At 45.0% G+C, this 14,076-nt stretch overlaps 1 protein-coding gene across 17 annotated transcripts in view; it reads left to right on the top strand.

Annotated features, from left to right (window-relative positions):
• The window catches only part of DOCK9 (dedicator of cytokinesis 9), a 324,795-nt gene that overhangs the window by 126,270 nt on the left and 184,449 nt on the right, over positions 1–14,076 (top strand). For 7 of the 17 annotated variants that reach the window (XM_060191799.1, XM_060191804.1, XM_060191797.1 and 4 more), the window contains exon 1: positions 1,021–1,314. The exons of the other annotated variants lie outside the window; for them this stretch is intronic. In XM_060191799.1, coding sequence (XP_060047782.1) covers positions 1,189–1,314 — 126 coding nt within the window. In that variant the 5' untranslated portion in view covers positions 1,021–1,188. Of the gene's footprint in view, positions 1–1,020; positions 1,315–14,076 lie in introns of those variants that run through there. 17 annotated transcript variants of the gene reach the window in all.

The following is a 14,076-nucleotide window of genomic DNA, read 5'->3' as shown; positions in this document are numbered from 1 at the left end:
GGCCTTGTGCACCTCTCATCCCACATGCCGTCCATTGTTCACTTTCTAGCAGGATTGTCAGCTGTTACTAAATCCTCCCTGATGTCAAGGACAAAACCCAAGTGACTTATTTCCCAGCAAGTGCAAATTAGTATTTAATCCTATGTAATGTTAATATAAATCCATTAATACCTCTATTAGTATTTCGGAGAGGTGGTATGTAAATGGCTTTGAAAAAAAACCCTCACTGCCAAAGGGGGGCAGTGAAGGAGCAAACTGCAGTCTGGGAAAATGCCATTGAGCTGCTGCACGTGACCCAGCCACATTCCCGCGTCTTTATGTAAATCTCTAGTTATATGACTCCAGCATTTCCGACCTTACTCATCTTGCCTTCCCAACTAGCCCTGCCCTTCCTTGAAGGGAGGGATGCTCTCTGCCTTGTTTGTGCTGTGACGCTCTCAGTACCAAGACTGGATTTAACCTGCTGGAATCCACTCACCTACTGATGGGGTTGAAGTAGTACTCTGTTTCATAAAACATTTACATGTCTCATAACCTCTTTCCAGCATAAAATAGATCCATTGTGTGTGTGTGTGTGTGTGTGTGTGTGTGTGTCTTTTCTCCTGCCTCCACCCAGGAAGTACAAGCTCTGGGAATCCCTTGCTGCCTTGCTCTCCTCTGCTTTGACCATCAGCCAAGAATTTGATGTTCAGCCATAACCCGAAAGGAAGCATCTAGAAACCATAAACATTCTAGAACAGGGAAGACGGAGCTGTCTCATAAGCCCCCAGAGCTTCAGAGTTGAAGTCTTTCTGAAGGAGACTGTGACCAGCTCTCTTTGAAACACTGGACTATTTTGATTTGGGAGGATTTGGCCCACGCCGTGTGGTGCAGACACAATGAGGCCGGTCTTTATCAGAGAGGCGGTACACTGTGTATTGTACAGCTGGGGGTTTGTTTTCCTTTGGCCAGTGAGTGGGAGCCTCCCATTCCCTCCACCCACCCCAGGCAGTAGTAACACCCCTGAAGGCTGGCCTTGCAGTCACGCCCTCCCACCCAGCAGTCTGTGCAGACCCGACCTGGCCACTTGTGCCTGGGCAGCCAGCTTCCTTTCCTCCTCAGGGCCCCTGGCATGTGTGTGTTCTGCACAGCCAGAAACTCGCAGCTGTCCCAGCTGCAGACTTTCTGACTTGGCCTTTCCAGCTGAGAATGCAGGCTGATAAATGCAGGACAAGTAGCAAATACATCAAAAAGGAGTTGGTGATCGAGTCCCCCCTGAAATGCAAGGATGCAACTCAGGGAGAGGTGGAAGTGGAGAGCCCAGGGCCAGTCCTGGTAAGAGGGGCTGCCGGAGGGTGGTTACTGCTGTCATCTGCACTCAGGGCTCAGTGCAGCTTGCACTTCATTTCAGACTTGCTCTCCTTGTCTTGTTTGGATTCTCTTTCTCATCCTGTAGACTGACTCCACTCCACTTTGATTCACCTTTGGGAGGAAAAGATAGGTTGGTATCTTTGGGTGAATGGTTCCCAGGAGGCGTCTCTGTGTTAAAAAACAACTATGCATTGTCAGAATCGGTCCCACCTAGCTATGCGGTGGCCAAATGTAAACCCAGGCAGGCAGGAACATTTTTATTGCCTTGAGTTGGGCTTGAAAATCACAGATTAGAACAATTTTATGTTATTTATGTTGCTACAAAAACTAGGCTGACTTTGGAGAGTTTTAAGGAACATGACTATTGATGTTACATGTGTTCTTAATCATTTTAACAGATTTTCCTTGAATAAAGTTATAAAGGACCTAGACTTTGATCCAGTTGGTAGAAAAGTTTCTGGTCTCAGCCCTAGCTAAACTCATTGTAGCTTGGGTCAGTTCAAGTGCTTTGGTAGACTTTGTAAAGCAGGAATGTGAAAAATTGTTGTGTTATCATCAATGAGTAGGTTGTGCTTCTCTCTTGGAATTTCTTTAGTACAATAAAGGCACATAAATTTAAAAGCATACTGCAAAAAAACCACCAACATGCTCTGCAGAGGGGACAATCGAGCCTTTCAAGTCAGCTGTTAAAGGGATTGTTAAACTAGTACTTAGCTATTTTAATAGTGGTTTCTTTCTACATGGAGGTTCGATTGCTAGTGTCATAGACCATCTAGTTACTAATTTACTTATTTTTAACTAATGCTGTTAACATTCTGAACTTAAACCTCTCTATAATGAATTTGATTCAGATTAAATTGCTTCCCTATGTGAGACTGCCTTCTATTGTATTGACTTCAGAAGTGAGAAAGTCAATTATGAGCTTTTTCGCTATAGATTTTCATCTGAGAGACTTAAGACACCCCCCACACACACCCCCCACACACACCCTCTCTGCCACACTGTATCGTGTAGATGTTATTCATTATCTTAGATTCTTTTCTGCAAGCACAATAGCTCATTTATTTAGTGAGTAGCTTGAGCTGCTTACAGGCTAAATAGATTTAACTGGGTAAAACTCCCAGCTGATGTAGCTTGAGATTTCTTGGAGGAAGTGGTCTGGCTTAGGTTCCCTTGTGAATATTCTTAAAAATCTTCCGTCAGTGATTCTCCAGACGTGTACAAATATTTGTCCACAGGATTAAATATGCTGTAGAAATTGCTGTGTGATCTTTTTTTGGAAAAAAAAAATCATACAAGTGACTTAAAAAAAAACAAAACTTGCTAGTGTTCAAAAAACTGACTGCTCCTGTTCTAGCTATTTGCTGAGGTCAAACCTCACTGCAGGCAGCTCCAAGGAGAATTCTTTCCTCACTGTCGTGGGGAAGGCTGTGCAGCTAGTGACTGCACCTGCTGGGAGCCTGCTGCTTTAGGCCTGGGGACTTCTGGGAGCTTGAAAGGACTCTGGCTTCCAGCACCTGCAGAAAGAGGGGTGTGAAGGAGAGGCAAGGCAGCAGGTAATACAAGAAACCTTTCCTTATCTGACAGTGTTTCTTTTCTTCTAGGGGCAGGCCAGATAAAGGCTCCCCATCAGATAGGAGGAGGCAGGATATTTCAGCAGGGCCTCTGCTCAAGGCAGCTCTTCTTACCTGTGGTTATCTGTGATTATCGCTGCCAGCAGCAAACAAGAATCCAACACACAGCCTAGAATGCAACTGTAGTTCAAGGTGATTGTTTCTAAACCCTTGGGCAAAAGCCTTGGATCTAGTTGTAGCATTGTTACTCTGTCAGTGGCCCACACAAGTCGTGAGAATCCCCGAATCTGTGTGTGACTTGAGTGTGTTATCCTGAGAGATGTTTGATGCAATCTGTTCCATTCAAGAGGTGGCATTTTGAAATCAAATCTTGCTGGTTTTAATTATGTGTATCTGTCCTTAGAGAAAATACTGCATGTTTTTGACAGCACAAAAGTAATTAGTGCATGTAGTAACAAATGTAGACTGGGGGAAAAAGTGGGGGAAACATGGTGCCCTTATCTCTGTTCTCCAAAAGTGCCCACTATTAATTATTATTTGGTGTCTACACTTTGAGACTTTCCCTCATGCGTATAAAAATGTAACTTATTGGGAGTCTGGCGGTGGCGCAGTGGGTTAAGCGCATGTGGCGCAAAGCGCAGGGACCGGCGTAAGGATCCCGGTTTGAGCCCCCGGCTCCCCACCTGCAGGGGAGTCGCTTCACGGGTGGTGAAGCAGTTCTGCAGGTGTCTATCTTTCTCTCCCCTCTCTCTCTGTCTTCCCCTCCTCTCTCCATTTCTCTCTGTCCTATCCAACAACAAAGCAATGTCAACAATGGCAATAATGACCGCAACGAGGCTGCAACAACTAGGGCAACAAAAAGGGGGTGAAATGGCCTCCAGGAGCGGTGGATTCATGGTGCAGGCACCGAGCCCAGCAATAACCCTGGAGGGGAAAAAAAAATGTAACTTATTGTGTGCTTAGTTTTGGAAAATGTACTGGTGCTGTAGATGCTCTGTGCTAATTTTCCCCCAAAGCACATTAAGAACAACTTTGTCACCGTATATGCTGTACCTATATTTTTACTATCTGTATAGTATTCCATTTGAGAACGACACCATAATTTGATGGTTTTTTGCTTCCAATTTTTTGCAGTTTGTATGATTTTGTAGAAGATGTATATTTAATATACCTCAAGGGACTCCTGTGAGTCAGTAGTGCTTGCTCTGTAAAATTAGTATCAGAACTATCCTCTTGCCACTTTTATTTGGCAAAAACTGTTTCTTTCCTCTTTGCCAGGCAACAGTTACAGCGTCCCCTAGGTGGCTGTTTGGTGCTAGCTAAAGGCTGCTAAGAGAAGGGAGTGTTTGGATGTTATAAAGTTTCATGGCTCCATGGTTCAGTTTACAGGTACCTGCAGGTAGGGTTTGTCTCCTGTATTGTGACATTTAAAGGGAGGAAGTCCATGGTGAAACTTCCCCGTTCCTGCCCAGGCTTACTGCCAAACCCATTGAAAAATGACTTTGTGGGCTGTGAGTGACAAACTGGGAAACAATGAGGGTGTTTTGACGGCTGGCAGTACCCCGTGCACTTCTGAGCACTTATTTTTTTGCCCCCCAAAGCCATTCCTGGAAATTGTTCCAATTGTTACTGCTCAACAACAGAAAGGAAGAGGGTGTAACCTCAAAGAGTCGGAAAGGACTGGGTATGTGCCACAGTTTCCCACTGAGACAAGCAGGGACTGCCTGACAGGTTTCATTTTGGGAAATCTGAAGTTGGAAGATGTGAAGGTAGAGAAGCTCTGGATTTCCATGTGCTGAGCAGACTCATGGGGTGTTAGCTGCAAAGCATCTTCCCAGAGACTCCTTTCTATTGTTGACACTTTCTGGGATTCTCTTGTGTTAAAATGGAATGTGAAATCTTAACGTTTAATATTTGAACAACTGATTGGCTGAATGGCTGTGGGAGAAGGCATATATCTGCATGCTGGTGTAGACTGGAGGGATTGGCTTCCGACTGGGCAAGTCTGAGAACTTAGCACATGAAGAGAGAAACAGACAAAGAAACTAGACATCTCTCAGATGAGGAGACAGACCATCTCTCCTCAAAGTACCGTGTACTCTAGAAATGGCAAGAGGAGTGAATTAAGACACAAGCCCTGAAGTACCATTTATGGACAGTGATTATGCTCTCATGAATTTCCTATAAGGCTCAGATAAATGAAATTGAGGTAATTACAATGCCTTCTGCTTTATACATTGCCTCATAGATGTCTTCTTATCACAGGGAAGTTGGAAAGTGTACTCATGTATCAACAAATGGCCTGTAAGCCACTATCTCCCCAATGAAATTGTTTGGAAAGCAGAAACAGTGCTATTTCACTGGCACTATTAAGTACTTACTTGTTTTTAAAACACTGTGTAGTGGAAATGGAACTTCCTGCGAACTGTATGAACTGATATAACCTAGTGGGACATTTTACTGAGGTCAGTCACTCAGTCCTTTGGTTTTCCTTTCCAGTCGCATACTCATTCATTTCTTTAACCCAGGCTTCTAAGCAACAGGATCTGCCAGACTTAATGGCTAGTGCATCGGTGATGCAGACCCAAGTGGGACCCACCAACACTCTCCTTCCTCCCAGAGAGCTAGGCTGTGTAGCCAGAGGGTTTATTCCCCAGGTACGCTTTTCACGTGATGCTTATCGTGCTCCATGAGTGTGAATCTCACCCACTCTTTTCCACTTAGGCAGGCAACACTTAGGTCATCATCGACTTCAGCATGTACACACTCTTGATATTTTAGCACCTATAGCAGGCTTAACCCTGTCTGACAAAAGCCTTTGGAAACCTTGACTGTTCACATAAACAGTTGGCATGAATGAGGCCCCTGCAGCTGCTCACACATTTCATTTTGTAATAGAATCAGTCACTGGAAGGAATTGGGGGAGGGGAGTGTCCGTGCTTAGATAAGGTTCAGATGAACGTCATTACCATGTAGTCCTGGAATAGGATCTTGAGGAAGGACTTACCAACTTGTGTTGTGCAGGCTGGGTTGTCACAACCCTGAGCCACCGGCTGAGCTTTCTGGGTTCTTGCGCTTGTGCAGAACATGGCAGTCCACTCAGCCCTGACTTTTCTTTCTCCTGCTTGCACAGTGGCTCCTCAGTGGTTTTATTTTTTTTTGTATTTTCTTAACTGATTATTAAAATTTTTTATTGATTAATTTAGAGACAGAGAGAAATTGAGATGGGAGAGGGAGGTGGAGAGTGAAAGAGACAGAGAAACACCTGCAGCCCTGCCTCACCACCTGTGAAATTTTCCCCCTGCAGGGGTGACCCGGCTTGAACCTGGGTCCTTGTGCACTGTAACGCGTGCTTAATCAGGCGCACCATTGCTGGACCCCCTCATCAGTAGTTTTAATAACAAGATAATGATAGTTGTTTTCATTCATTATTTACTTTGGTATACCAATAAAAGTAGAAAGACACAGCCTTATGCTGTGCCAACACTTTTAAGCCTGTGAAATATATTATGGCAGTTAATTCTCATGATCCTATGAAGCAGGTGGTATTATTTCTCTTCTCACACCCCAGGAAACCGAGCACAGAGAGGTAAGGCGCCTTGCTCGGAGCTACTGATTTAGTAAGTGGTTGGGCCAGGATTTAAAGCTAATGGTTCTTCCAAAGCCAACCCGGACACAGATTAATAAAAGGCCTATTTACTTATATGTGACATTGGGATTAGGGGGAAAGAGGAGCTACTCCTTTTTTTTGTCTTTCAGATAGGTAGGAAGGATGAAAGGGATGGAGGGATGGAGGGAGGGAGGGAAGGAGGACAGCACTGAGATTTTGCCCAGTGTGATGGGACCAGGCTGAAACCTTGGGCTCACACATGACAAAGCTGACTCTTTTCCAGGTGAGCTATCTTACTAGCAGAAAAAGAAAGCTTAAAACACTGTAGTTAAAAACTTAAAATTTGTTAGAACAGTGATGTCAAAGAATACCAGTGGTTGACTAGCAGAGACAGGTATGGCTGGCTGTGCCTGGTGAAGCTGCAGAGCTGGCATTGGGAGTCACCCACATTTTCACGGGTATTCTATCCTCTTCCAGAAAGTCATATAGAACCATGGACTGCTGGAGTATCTGAGGGTTGGACACATCTTAGTCTCCTCCCTAGATTTCTATGTAAATTTTCAGTGTGACCCAGGATAGTCCTGCAGTGCTGATTGTGTGATGAGTAAAATGGGCACTGTGGTTGCCTTAGTGTTTAGAAGAGGCAGCCACTTGCCTGGTGTGCTCCACTCTCTGGCAGGTGGTCCAAATCCAAGAGAGCAGAACTGTGTTTCAGGCAGCACCGGGTGTGGCAGGCTCATGAAAAGTGCTCTGGGAACCAGATACCAAACTGTGGTTCTGCATCTACCTCGTGGTGTCTGCAGATCCCCACTCGCCCATCCCCAGCTCTGCCCCAGCCCTGGCTCGAACAATTTTCTCATCTATAAAGTGAGAAACTTGTAGTACTCTCTAGGGAAGGTCTCTTCTGGGGCAAAAGCTCCCTGTTTCAGTGCCATTCTCTTTGATTTTAGAATAACCTGTACTGAAGGCAGGCCTGGGGTTTCAGTTTCAGTTTCTAAGCTGAGTGCATCCAAAATCACTTTGGCTCTTGACTTGTAGGAGCTGTAAAGCAGGAGTGATTGGGTTTCCACCCTGTATAATGAGTAACATGAGTGAAATGGGTTAGCCAACCCGGAAATCAGTCAAAGTGACAGTGTTTGCAGTCAGGAAATGGTCAGAAGGAGATGCAAAAGACACCGTTCTGTGCCTACAGATGACAGGTGACGGTGAGGGTAATTTTAGAAACTATAGTTTATCCTCAACTTTCCAGAAGTTTGAAGTGTCCCTGTAACGTGACCTAGCTAGCCCCCTGTTTCTCTTAGAGTGACGTTTTGATGCTTCAGGCATTTGTAGAGCTCGCTCTGCAGACAAGTGCATGTGTCACTTAGGTCCCCCAAGGGTTGCATGGGGCTCAGGGAAAAACCTGTCTGAAGCTCTGTTTTGGAATATCTTTACTCTGACAGTGACCACTACCCAGCCATAAGTAGAAGTCAGGGGTGCAGAGTCCTGTGCTCACTGCCAGGAGTCCTGGTGTCTTAAACGTCCACTTGACCTTTCTGAGCCAAGGCTGTTTTTCTCTCAGATGGAGACAGACTGCCCTCAGACTCCTCTCTGCCGCGAGTTGTCTGTATAGCACCAGTCAGCTTATGTAGTCAGTCCTCTTTGCTCCCAGCCATCCCCCGAATGTGCTGCCTACCAGGCTGCCTTTTCCTAGACACAGAGGCAGACATTCACCTGCTTAAACCCCTTCTGAGTCTCCTTTGCAGAGAAGGCAAAGCATGACCCTCTAAGGCTGGCTCTGGACTTGTTTTCTGGCTTCATCACTTGCAGCTTTCAAAATGTGTCTTGACCATGGCCCTGCCCTCCTCCCCTTGGGGTCCATTTGCACCTGCACAGGGCTTTTTCTTTGTCTGGTGTGCGTGCACTGCTGGACCATCCCCACCACCCTGCTTATCCGTTGAGCTCTAGCTTACATCCAGCTCGTCCAAGAGACTTGCACCATCCCCACAGATTCCTGCAGACCATGTGTTTCTAACCCTTCATGGTATCCTTATTGTAGTGAACTAAATGATTATGCATCTCTGTGGTTAAGTGCACGTTATTACCATGCACAAAGACCTGGGTTCTAGCCCCCGTTCCCCACCTGCAGGAGGTGTGCTTCATGAGTGGTGAAACAGATCTGCAGGTGTCACTCTTTCCTCCCCCATCCCTCTCAATTTCCCTCTGTTCTATCTAATAAAGTAGAAAGAAGGGAAAAAGAAAAAAAAGAAAAAAAAAAAAAAAGGAAAAATGGCCACTGGCACCAAGCCCCAGCAGTAACCCTGTTGGCAATGAGAGAAGGAAAGGAAAGAAGGAAGGGAAGGAGGGAGGGAGAAAAAGAAAGAAAGAAAGAAACGGGTAAGAGAGAGAAATGGGAGGAAGGAAGGAAGAAATAGGGGAGAGGAAGAAAATAAGCATCTCAACTGTTGTAGCTAAAGTTTATTTCCAGCCTCTCTCACTGCGGGGAGGGGTGCGGCGGCGTGGTGTCTGGCTTGCGCAGAGTAGGGTTTTTTTGTTGTGTGTATTTCATCTCTGCAGAATGTCAAAGCACGCCTGCCTCCACCACCATTTATTGTCTGCTTATCTGCATGATCCTGGTCATCACTCATGGAATGTTTGGTAAGAATGGGTTGCTGGAAGGGAATCCAGGAGAGACTGGATCTGCCATTCTTCATTCATTCTCCTCTTCCTTTTTTTTTGCCCCCCCCCCTCCACTTTCAAAAATTTAGCCACCAATATGCAAATATGCAGTTCTACCAGAAAGTCAGAAGGCTAGAGGATCCTGCTTGATGTAGGTATTGTGGCCCCAAAACTCTCCCATGCTTCTGCTATTTTTAACATTTCACATGCGTAGTACTTGAGTCAGAAGTGTAAACTTACCTGATCAAAGTTGAAACTCTTGTCACTCTTCCTTCTGATACCAGTGCCTCTTTTTCCTCTCAGCAACATCTGAAGCTCTAATCAAGTTTAGTTGGAGAACACCGGGAAAGTCTGCATGTGGCCATCATTTCAGCAGTTTGACCATGTGTAGAAAAGGTGGTGGGAGCCCACCGCATGGCCGGCAAAGAAGATGGGTCTTCCTGGGGAGAGGAGGAGAGGCCTGCCAGTCAGCACCACTGAACACAATTCAGATTCCCTGCTTTTCTTGACCTAGACTAGACCTGACTGTTTTGTCTTGGATGGACTTGGACTTGGTTTTCTAAATGTTGCCTTGTTACTAGAGTAAACATTTCAGGAAGTAGTTTGTCCTTTTGTTTTGCCATGACTGAAAAAAATTACCTGTATATCAGAATTTCATACAGTCTGTAGTAGCTCTGCCTAATAGAACTGGAACATATGCCTTAGGCCTTAGGTGTCTTAAAATTGATCTCACACACACATATGTATCTTAAAATTTTCTATTAATCGCAGCCAAATTAAAGGAAAAGAGGGGAGCTGGGTGGTGCATGTGGTTGAATGCACATGTTACAATGCAGGAGGACCTGGGATCGAGCCCCTGGTCTCCGTCTGCCAGGGGGAAAACTTTGCAAGTGGTGAAGCTGCACTGCAGGTGTCTCTCTCCATCTGCCTCCTACTGCCCTTTGGTTTCTGGTGGTCTTTGTTCAATAAATAAAGAGAAAATGAAGTAGAGCTAAAAGAAAAAGAGATCGTTGTAATTAGTAACATACTTGTAGCCCATTATTTTAAAAGCATTGCATCAGGACTGGGGAGACTGCCTAATGGTTCTGTAAAAGACTCTCATGCCTGAGGCTCTGAGGTTCTAGGTTCAGTCCCCAGCACCACCATAAGCCAGAGCTGAGCAGTGCTCTGGCATCTTTCTCACTGTCTTCCTCTTATTAAAATAAGTAAAATTTATTTTGAAAAGTATTATTTCATTTCAGCATGTAGCCCTTATACAATTTTAAGTTTTCTTTTATTATTCAGAATAAACCTTAGGATGTGTTTTTTGTTGTTGTTGTTTTTTGTTTTTGAAATGTGATGTTTATGCCTGTAGCATATCTGAATTCAGATTAGCCAGATTTGGTTTGGAGCTACTGAACCCCAAAGTTGTCATTTGGGGTGAATCGTTGGATGGTTACTTCTGTCTGTGAATCTGTGTGTCGGGGAGAGGGGGTTGGAATGCATGGTTTCATTGTGTGGCTGGGCTTTCCTTGCAAAGAGCATGCCTTTGAAATATTCTTGGTAAAGTAACTCCTGCCTGTTGGTGTGCCCCAGGTTTTCAAATCTGGTTCTTTAGTGTTTGTAGGCATGACTTTTAATGTTCTGGAGGCACTGCTGTGTGGACCAATGCCATATTTTTCTCATACAAAGAGAAATAGAGACACTGGGGAAGCACTTCCTGTTTAAAACCCTGAAGTTCCATGTGGATGGGAGAGGGTCTGGCTTAGAGCCAGGATACCAAAGGATCACCATCTGTGTGACCTTCCTTAATTCCTTAACCGCTCTGAGGATCAGTTTCCTTCTCTGTGAAATGGTGATGATCCAAGCATGCAGAGTTTGGGGAGGTTTAGTGAGGATGTGGGTATAACAAAGGCATTTGTGTCTCGTAGGGACTACAGTTCTCTTGGGTCTGGAGGGCATTTTATTTGTGGCTTCATGCCCACCATTTGGCAATTTCCTGCTCTGTATCAGGCACCATATGTTGAAACCCTTCAATTACTTTGTGGTGACAGTAAGATAACTGACATCTCCCACTTTCAGATAGATCTGAATGTGGGAATTAACTTGCCCCAAGAACACAAAGCCAGTAAGCAGTGGAGTTAGGAGTTTTGTTTTTTTTTTAAATATTTTATTTTATTTATTTATTCCCTTTTGTTGCCCTTGTTGTTTTATTGTTGTAGTTATTGTTGTTGTCGTCGTTGTTGGATAGGACAGAGAGAAATGGAGAGAGGAGGGGAAGACAGAGAGGAGGAGAGAAAGACAGACACCTGCAGACCTGCTTCACTGCCTGTGAAGCGACTCCCCTTCAGGTGGGGAGCCGGGGTTTGAACCGGGATCCTTATGCCGGTCCTTGTGCTTTGCGCCACCTGCGCTTAACCCGCTGCGCTACCGCCCGACTCCCGGAGTTAGGAGTTTTAACAAATATTTTCTAATATGAAATTCTGGAACATACAGAAAGGTGGATGGACTCAGAGAGTGGCTCTTAGACCTGAGCGAATATTGGAATCACCTGCAGGCTTATTCTTTGATTTTTAGCTGAGGTGGAAAGATCAGAGCACTGCCTTGTTGGTATCTTCTAATTCTGCTTCTAAAAAACCCCTTCTGTTTCATTTGGTTTAATCCCCCCTGCTTAACACTGTATTCTATTTACATAACTAAGCACCACCCTGCCTGCAGGACATTGGTTTAATCCCCACTGGTTCATGATGTCTTTTTGCTCCGCCTGCTCTTGTAGTACACCCTGATTTGCACCAGTCACTTTTTGCTCCACCCTCTCTGTGTCACATCCTGTTTCTGCCCTACTTGGTGAGTATATATAGGATTGTGTTTTTAGTTTAGTTTAGTTTAGTTTAGTTTAGCTTGTCTTAGATTGTGCTGCGTTCTGCATGAATAAAGAGATACTGCGTACAGCTCAGCCATGAGTCCCTGGTCGTCTGTCTCCCGCTCGCGAAGCCAGCCCGATACTGCCTTACACTGTGGTGCTGGGAATTGAACTTGGGACCTTGGGTTTGCATGTCATGTTTTTTCTCCTACCGAGCTCTCTGTCTTCCGCCTTGTGCTTTTAGTTTCAAAATTCTAAGGAGTCCCGGTGCTGCTGTCCTAGTACCACACTGTGAGAGACCCTGGGCCGCTGTGAACTCCCTCGTTTACCTCTTTCCACCTTTAACAAGAGTAAACACTTTGGGGACTGATTCTTTTTTTAATTATTTAAAAAAAATTTTATTTATAAAAAAGAATCATGGACAAAACTATAGGATAAGAGGGGTAAAAACCATAGGATAAGAGGGGTACAACTTCGCACAATTTGTACCACCAGACCTCCGTATCCCATCCCCTCCCCTGATAGCTCTCCTATTCTTTATCCCTCTGGAAGTATGGACCCAAAATCATTGTGGGATGCAGAAGGTGGAAGGTCTGACTTCTCTAATTGCTTCCCCGCTGAACATGGGCATTGACAGGTCCATCCATACTCCCAGCCTGCCTCTCTCTTTTAATTATTATTTTGATGAGAGAAAAAGAGTACAGGCGCCTCTCAGTCGTGTTTGAGATGCTGTCCACCTCTAGACCCAGCCCAGGATTTGACCCTAACTCTCCACACCTGCCCTTCACTGGCCTCACACGCTTGTGAGCAGAATATGTGTTACAAACCCTTTATCCTCATACCAATATCAACTTTAGACATGTCATTTTGAAATCCAGCTAAATCTTTTAACTTAATTGCTGACCTCTTCATTCCAGGGTTCCCCAAATTGATTTTGTGACACAGAAGAGTAAGAAATTTGGGTCATAATGCTTAAAAAAAAAGGTGTGTGTGTGTGTGTGTGTGTGTGTGTGTGTGGTGGTGGTGGTGGTGGTGAGACGAGAGTTGAGAACAGAGTCTTGACTGGAAGAGTATGTAGTATAGAATTAAGATAGAAATATTTATACAACCACCAAGCAAACCCTTCCTTCTGCCTTTTTCACTTGTGTGAGAATGACAGCAGAAGAGGTGTGTGTGACTCATGCTGTGCTTGCCCTCAGGACCTCATCTGGTTTTCTCTCTCTCCCCCTTTCTCTCCCTTCCTCCCTCCTTTTCTTTTCCTCTCCTCCTCCTCCTCCTCCTCCTCCTCCTCCTCCTCCTCCTCCTTCTTCTTTTTCTGCCTCTGTTCTCATATATGTCAGAAGGAGTGAGACTTCAAGCACTGTCCATGTAAGGGTAGCACAGAACCATATCAAACCTAGCTTGATCCATGAAGTCAAGGCCGGAGGGCAGTCTCCTCTCCATCAGCGTCTCTGCCACCCCTCTCTGGCTTGCAGTAATGTGGGGTTTTGCTAAGCAGTATTACTAAAAGTAGTAGCCGTGCAGGGGTAGATAGCATAACGGTTATGCAAAGAGATTCTCAGAACTGAGGCTACCTCCAAAGTCTCAGGTTCAGTCCCCTGTACCACCATAAGCCAGAGCTGAACAGTGCTCTGTTTAAAAATAAATAAATAGGGGCCAGGCAGTAAGTAGCGCAGCAGGTTAAGTGCACATAGCAAGGACCAGCGTAGGGATCACCATTTGAGCCCTGGCTCCCCACCTGCATGGGGAGTCGCTTCACTCGCAGTGAAGCAGGTCTGCAGGTGTTTTTCTCTCCCCCTCTCTGTCTTCCCCTCCTCTCTAGATTTCTCTCTGTCCTATCCAACAACAACAACAAGGGCAACAAAATGGAAAAGATGGCCTCTAGGAGTAGTGGATTCGTAGTGCAGGCACCGAGCCCCAGTGATAACCCTGGAGGCAAAATAAATAGGTAAATACATAACAGAAGTATTAAAAAAAAGAGTAGTATCAATTTCTTTATTGTCACCCCACTTTCCATTCTTATGTTCATACACCCATAGTCT

This window comes from Erinaceus europaeus, chromosome 5 (assembly GCF_950295315.1).
Source record: "Erinaceus europaeus chromosome 5, mEriEur2.1, whole genome shotgun sequence".
NCBI lineage: Eukaryota > Metazoa > Chordata > Mammalia > Eulipotyphla > Erinaceidae > Erinaceus > Erinaceus europaeus.
The sequence above is the reverse complement of the archived record's forward strand: the minus strand, read 5'-3'. Positions and strand labels throughout refer to the sequence as shown.